Source organism: Megalobrama amblycephala, linkage group LG8, assembly GCF_018812025.1.
Source record: "Megalobrama amblycephala isolate DHTTF-2021 linkage group LG8, ASM1881202v1, whole genome shotgun sequence".
Classification (NCBI taxonomy): domain Eukaryota; kingdom Metazoa; phylum Chordata; class Actinopteri; order Cypriniformes; family Xenocyprididae; genus Megalobrama; species Megalobrama amblycephala.
In genome coordinates, this window is record NC_063051.1 from 12,097,235 (window position 1) to 12,105,357 (window position 8,123).

Genomic DNA, 8,123 nt, shown 5'->3' on the forward strand with positions numbered 1-8,123 from the left:
TGGAGGGACTATTTGATAAAACACAGAAAAGAGACATGCAGAGACAAACTGTGCTATATGAAAAAGGGAACAAAGTAGGGATAGTTATAAAATCAGGAAGGAGGTAAAAAGAACCAGACCATATAGTAGTAGGATGGACGCCACAGCTGTTGCAAGGTAAGCCACTGACAGACAAAAATATCCTCTTTTTTGACTAATGAATCCTTTTACTGTGTTTTTTTAAACAAATTGATGTCTGACAAACTTTCTACATTTAATTTATATATGCTTAACTTATATGCTTGTTTACTTTATATAAAGTATAAAGTTAAGCATATATAAATTAAATGTAGAAAGTTTGTGTGTGTATATATATGTGTGTTTATCTACATTACCGTTTCAGTCGTATCCAACGCTTGCCAATTCTATGGACATCTCTCTTCATATGTGAGAGACTGTCCATGAGTTTTCTTGGTAAAAAACAAAGATAATTCACCTTTAAAAGCAAAACCTGTCATTTACTCCTTCAAGTTGTTCTTAACCTCTGGAACATAAAAGAAGATAGTTTGAGAAATGTGTAGGTGTTCTGTTTGGTTCATCAAAATATCTTAATTTTAATTTTTTAGTGAACTATAATTTCTTATGAATTAAGCACGCTAAAATAATTTACACAATTTAATCTGATCTAATAATGTAGCACCCTTTATCAATTTACCACTTGACCCAGGGTAAAACATGGATACGAGCCTGAGTTTGTAATACTAATGGGTCCTTTTCTCCTGACTAACTAATGCTATTAGGATTATTATTCACACCAATTATACCTATACAAATTAGTCTCACACTGTAAAAAAATGAATGTGATTTTAACGGTAAAATATTGTAAAAACGCTATGGGGAAAAATTGTAAATAGGTTAACAGTAAGTTCCCGTACTATATATAGGGAAAAACTGTAAAAGCTCTTACCAGACATTTTATGTAATTTTCACAGTAAAATGGTGTAAATTTGACAATTTTTTGAAGTAAAAAAGAACAAATCAATGTATAATTTACAGTCAAAAACTGTAAACTGATATTCCCACAATTCCTTGTGTGACACTCCACATTTGAAAGTATTCGGTTTAAATAATCATGTTTCTTAATATATTTTTTTTGTAATCAGTAATTATTGCATTATTTAAATTTTGTGGGATACCATGATGGTGTTTTGCATTTGCGTGAATGACTCTGTGCACCTTCTTTATATTAATATGTACTTCAGCTCATGGAAAAGCTATTTGTGCTGAATTCTGATTCTTCATGTGGCTTTCTCTTTTACCACCTGCATTACTATGGTGGTTGTCAGTATATGCAAAGACTATAGAATAACACAAGACATGTCACTCCTATTGTTTTGAATGGGAGAAAGTGTAATGCGCAATATGGCGGAATAAGTCCCGCCTTCTAAATAAGAGTCAATCACCAAAGTGGTAAAGTCACTGCAGCAGCGGTTAGAAGCACCGGTTTCTATAGAAACAGTCAGACGCGCGCCTCTGAAACATGGCAGAAGAGACGCGCATTTAGGTCTGCGCATGCGCATTAGCTTGATCCAGCCTAAAAAATACAGTTTTTTTGTCATGATTCGAGCGTTTGGATAAAACATTTATAGCAGCTGTTGTCAGAACAGTTGGCGAACAGTTTTGGAGAATTTGATGTTTCCCCATTGAAAGAGATAGGGCATGATGCCCAGGATGCCCGAGAGGCGTTTCAAAGATGGCCGCCGAGTGAAATGACTTGTCTTAAAGGGACTTTGGTATATGTTAAAGGTACAAAACAGATTTTAGTAGGAGTGTGCATTGTTTACTGGTTTACATTCAAATTGTCTTGTTTGTAAATTACAGTTTTATACTGTAAAATTTACAGTTTGTTCTGTAAATGTGTTTACAGTGTTTCTGTATTTTTACAAAATTATTCTGGCAACCACAGCTGCCAAAATTATTTTGTAAAAACTATGGATTTTTTTTTTACAGTGCAATAGTTGTGCACACAATACACTACACACTCTTCCAGAAATATGTTGAATTGATTTAAAGAATGCAAAAATAAAATAATATGAACACTCTTAAATGTGGGATTTAACAATAAACAGAGATAGCAAAATGGAAAAATACGTACAACCAAATAAGCAATAAACTGTGCTTCAGATATTAAATCTAGCACCATCTACAATCTTTTCACCACTCTTCTTTCCTCCTTACACTCAAAGTTACAAAATTATCTTGCAAGGCAGGATAATATTAATAGCTTATACCACTTCCCAAAATTCTAGTTCACCCAAAAATGAAAATGATGTCATTAATGACTCACCCTCATGTCGTTCCACACCCGTAAGACCTCCGTTCATCTTTGGAACACAGTTTAAGATATTTTAGATTTAGTCCGAGAGCTTTCTGTCCCTCCAATTAAAATGTATGTACGGTGCACTGTCCATGTCCAGAAAGGTAATAAAAACATCATCAAAGTAGTCCATGTGACATCAGTGGGTTAGTTAGAAGTTTTTGAAGCATCTAAAATACATTTTGGTCCAAAAATAACAAAAAATACGACTTTATTCAGCATTGTCTTCTCTTCCGGGTCTGTGTATATCCACAGTGACGCTGCTTCTTCTTCTTCTTCTACAGCAGTTGGCATCCAGCTTATTGGTGCATTACCGCCCCCTTCTGCTCCGGACTGTGACGCGATTAGGACATCCGCGACATGCACACCTACACACCATTTTAAAAAATATAGCAATACCAAAATACAATATAGAATAGCTTGAATACAGCGTGCGTCTCCCTCAGACTGTAAACGAAGCTCGGGCGCACTACATAACACGTCATCAGCGTCACTGTCTGGAGCAGAAGGGGCGGTAATGCACTAATAAGCTGGATGCCAACCGCCGTAGAAGAAGAAGAAGCAGCGTCACTGTGGATATACACAGACCCAGAAGAGAAGACAATGCTGAATAAAGTCGTAGTTTTTTTATTTTTGGACCAACATGTATTTTAGATGCTTCAAAAACTAACCCACTGATGTCACATGGACTACTTTGATGATGTTTTTATTACCTTTCTGGACATGGACAATATACCGTACATACATTTTCAATGGAGGGACAGAAAGCTCTCGGACTAAATCTAAAATATCTTAAACTGTGTTCCGAAGATGAACGGAGGTCTTACGGGTTTGGAACGACATGAGGGTGAGTCATTAATGACATCATTTTCATTTTTGGGTGAACTAACCCTTTAATTTTTTTAAAATTCCCACCACTAATGCACAGCCTGATAGTCAATCAAATTTGACAACTGTAACTAACATTTATTATTATTATTATTATTATTATTATTATTAATTATTAATCTTACAAAATGTATTATTAATTAAAATAAAAAAATAATTATTTTATCAATTATCCTATAAATACTAATTGTAGTAGGCTGTTTATTAAAAAAAAATAATAATAATAATGTGAAGAAAATCTACACATTTGCTGTCCATATTAGGCTAACTAAATTAAATCAATTAAAATGCTGAATTGTGGCAGTTTTGAAGTGAGCAGTAAAAGCCAGATTTCAGAGGTGCTTTAGGCAACAGGATGTGGTATATAGTGACCTTAAATTGCGGCATCCAGTCACATGGTTCACAAAGAATAATGAAACCATCAGCCCTGAAAGTGAAATGTAGTCAATAAAACACAGGATAAACAATAAAACAGGATGTTTGTGCTTACAAGGTTGCTAAAGAAGTGCATCACCTATTTGTTTAGACCACAAGGATGTTATATTGATTTTTGATGAGCTTCAATTTTTTTTCTTTTTAGGATGTGGAACGAGACGGATCCTCTGAGAAATGATTCCTTTTCTTGTGCGTCCCCTTCTGTGGAGGGCTACCGTTATTTTGGTGTCCTCTTGGGATCGGCTGTGACCATAGTAGGAACCATAGGGAATATTCTGACGGTGCTCGCCTTTGCTACCGATGTCAACCTGAGGACGCGTTTCAACGTTCTGATAGTAAATCTTGCCTTTGCTGACCTCCTATACTGCACCATGCTCCAACCTGTCAGTGTTGACTCATATCTGCACCTGCACTGGAGAGGCGGAGCCACATGGTGCCGGATGTTTGGATTCCTACTGTTCCTGTCCAACAGCGTGTCCATTATAACATTATGCCTCATCGCTATGAGCCGTTACCTGGTTGTTGCGCATCGCACTTCTCGCTGTGCCCGTCTTCTCCTATCCCACCGTGGAGTGGCGATGCTCCTCATCTCCTCCTGGGTACTAGGTGTGGCCAGTTTCGGCCCACTTTGGCCTGTCTACGTGTTCGCCCCGCAAGTGTGCACCTGCAGTTTTCACCGCACTAAGGGCCGGCCTTACACCACCGTGCTTCTTTTCATGTACTTCTTCCTGGGCCTGGGTTGCGTGGGTCTTTTTTACTTTCTGATCTACCGTAAGGTGAGCGTAGCCGCCAAGGCTTTCCTGAAGTACAGGCCCAGTCGTCGCTCATCAAAACGCAAGCAGGCTGAAGCCGAAGGGACGACGGATGACAGCGGGATCAATGCCACAGCCTCAACAACTCAAAGCTGTGAGATCAGCAGTGATGGGGCGGGAGCAGAGCAGCATAAGAACAGAGCGCAAGAAGCCCACGCAACCACACAAGAGCCAAAGAACTCCATTCAAAGTGCCTCCAATGAGGTAAAAACATCCTCTAAACCAGCTCCGGTAGTAATCCAGACCACTCCAGCTGCCAACTCAGGAGAGGACAATGAATTTAAACGCGTGACTCGGATGTGTTTCACAGTCTTTTTGTGTTTTGTTGGCTGCTTTGCACCATTTCTGCTGCTGAATGTTGCCGATAAGGCAAATCGCGCACCACAGGTCGTTCATATGATTTGTGCAAACCTCACTTGGTTAAATAGTTGCATTAACCCTTTGTTGTATGCCGCCATGAACCGGCAGTTTAACCAGGCCTACAAAGACCTACTAAGCAAAGCTGTACATCCACTAACCTGGATATGGAGAACCCACCGGTTCACAATAAAGTGATAATGAAGAAGATTTCAATCTGAATATGACCTAAAGCTACTGCTTTTTAAAGGGTTAGTTCACCCAAAAATAAAATTTATGTCATTAATTACTCACCCTCATGTTGTTCCATACCCGTAAGACCTTCGTTCGTCTTCAGAACATGAATTAAGATATTTTTGATGAAATTCAAGTTGTTTTTTATCCCCCATAGAAAGCAACATAATTCCATCATTCAAGGTCCAGAAAAGACATTGTTAAAATAGTCAACGTGACAACAATGGTTTCAACCTTAATAGTATGAAGCGACGAGAATACTTTTTGTGTGCAAAAACAAAACAAAAATAACGACTCACATGGACAGCCTCGGCCAATACCGAGCTGGCGTTTGGACGTAAATATGGAAGCGCTGAACTGCGTTCACTGCGTACGAGTCTGACAGAAGAAATTGTTGAATATAGTCGTTATTTTTGTTTTGTTTTTGTGCACAAAAAGTATTCTTGTCGCTTCATATCATTAAGGTTGAACCACTGCAGTCATGTTGACTATTTATCAATGTCTTTACTATTTCTCTGGACCTTGAATGTGGTAATTTCATTGCTTTCAATGGGAGATAAAAAAACCTCTCAGATTTCATCAAAAAATTGTATTCCAAAGACAAACGAAGGTCTTACGGGTTTGGAACGACATGAGGGTGAGTACTTAACGACAGAAATTTCATTTCTGGGTGAGCTAGCCCTTTAAGTGATTTTGCTCTGTTTATGTTCAGTGACTTCACATGTTATGTACAAAGAAATATGGCACTCATTGCACATTTATTCTGTGGAGAACATCACAGTTCTCAGGTTTATCTTTGTTCAGTTTCAACAGCTGTGATTTTCATGTATTTTTATATTCCATTTTTTTTTTTTTTCCCCCATTCACTTTATATATTGTCAGATAGATTGTACATTTGAATGTAGCTAGTCTTTGACTATAGGTCATGGTCTGTAAGCATTTCTTTTTCAAGCAGTGGGATTTTCCAGCTCTATCAATGTTCGGAAAGAAAACGTGTCATGTGGCTTTTCACTGCAAGCGCACAACATTTCTGTGTTTCATTTCCTCATTTTTTTCTGATTGCACATAGGCAGAGTAACTATGTGTACCACCACAGGAATGATTCATAATCACATAAAAAAAAACATTTGTAACCACACGCACAGATGAATATTGAAATTTAAAGCGGGGTGACGGAGAAAACAAGAATAGACATGCCTCTCTGCTTCATATATTACCTCATACATGAAACCACAAGAGTTTCTTAAGTCCTGTTTTGTTTCCTGTGGTGTTTCCATTTTGATATATACAGTTTAAGCTGGACCTCTAGCATATGAAATAAGAAGCTGAATTTATGAATTTATTATTTTAAAGGATTATTTGTGCAGTTCCTCAAAATGTTGGTGGATCTGTAATGTGTGTTGCACATCATATCAGTGTTCTACAATTAAAACAAAAAAGATAACTCATGTATTTTGATTTTTCTGAATTGCTTCTTTTGAAATAGAGTAACATTTCTTTTCTCCTCACTTCCCTGTGTGATACTGTGAGACTAAAAAGACCAAAAGTAAAGCAAATAATGCTTTTCTTCTGGTTTTAGATAATTTTATTTTATTATGTGTTTTATATTATCTCATTTCATCTTGTTTTTTTAGAGATGAACTTACACACATATACACAACCATCAATTTCCCAAGTCCAGACAAGTGTTCCTGACTGCCTAATCTGTAAAAATTCCTAACATTGCAACAAATGTAGAACCATAACACAAATGACGTCAAAGCTGAGGTCAAACTGAATTTAGAAATTTGAGGTCAAAATACTGGGTATCATGCTCATGAACCATCTCAAAATGGCCCACAAGAGTTGGTAATTATATTATTTGTTATATTATTATATTATTATCAGTGTTATCACTGTTTAAAAAAAGTCATAATACACCAATTCCAAATATAGTTTCTAAGTCTATGAAATGCGAGTGTACAGTGGAACACGTGACAGATCTAATTTTGGCCCTGTGTAAGAAAACAGATACTATCTGGTTCACCAACTTGTTAACACACTACCTCACCACTCTGTTATGGGACTGTAAAACAGTCTGCCTAATCAGATACAGTTGTGGTCAGAATTATTGGCACCCTTGGTAAATATGATCAAAGAGGACTGTAAAAATAAATCTGCATTGTTTATCCTTTTAATCTTTAATTCATAAAAATAGCAAAATTCTAATCTTTCATTGAAGGAAAATAATTGAATGTGGGGGGAAACTCACATTATGAAATAAATGTTTTTCTCCAAAACATGTTGGCCACAATTATTGGCACCCTTAGAATTTTTATGAGTAAAATATCTCTGAAGTATATTCCCATTAATATTTACATTTTTTAGCACACCAGGGTGACTAGGAGCATGAAATTGTCCAGCCATGACTTCCTGTTCCACAGGAGTATAAACATGTGGAAACACAAAGGCCAAATTCCCTTAATCATTTATCACAATGAGAAAAACCAAAGAATATAGTTCTGATGTGCAGCAAAAGATTGTTGAGCTTCACAAAATAGAAAGTGGCTGTAAGAAAATAGCTAAAGCATTGAAAATCCCCATTTCCACCATCAGGGCAATAATTAAGAAGTTCCAATCAACTAAAGATGTTACATATCTGAAGAGGACGTGTGTCTAAATCATCCTAATGCATGGTGAGGAGTAAAGTTTGAGTGGCCAAAGACTCTCCAAGGATCACAGCTGGAAAATTGCAGAGATTAGTTGAGTCTTGAGTCTCAGAAAGCCTAAAAAAAATATCAAATAACACCTACATCCCCACAAGATGTTCGGGAGGGCTTCAAGAAAAATCCTCCTCGCTCATCCTGAAACAATCTCCAGCATATTCAGTTGTCAGTCAAGACTGGAACTTCAAACGAGATCGGCTTCTATGGTCAGATGAAACTAAAAAAAGAGCTTTTTGGCAGCCAACCCACCAGATGGGTTTGGTGCACACATGGATAAAAAGTACCCCATGCCCACGGTTAAATATACTGCTGGATCTTTAATGTTGTGGGCCTGTT

At 37.2% G+C, this 8,123-nt stretch overlaps 1 protein-coding gene across 1 annotated transcript; it reads left to right on the forward strand.

The window, feature by feature from the left end:
- Positions 1–5,070, forward strand: gpr84 (G protein-coupled receptor 84). Its single transcript, XM_048199297.1, has 2 exons — positions 1–156; positions 3,825–5,070. The coding sequence occupies exons 1-2, from the start codon at positions 134–136 to the stop codon at positions 5,044–5,046; spliced, it is 1,245 nt and encodes a 414-aa protein (XP_048055254.1). The 5' UTR covers positions 1–133; the 3' UTR covers positions 5,047–5,070.
- The last annotated feature ends 3,053 nt before the right edge of the window (positions 5,071–8,123 follow it).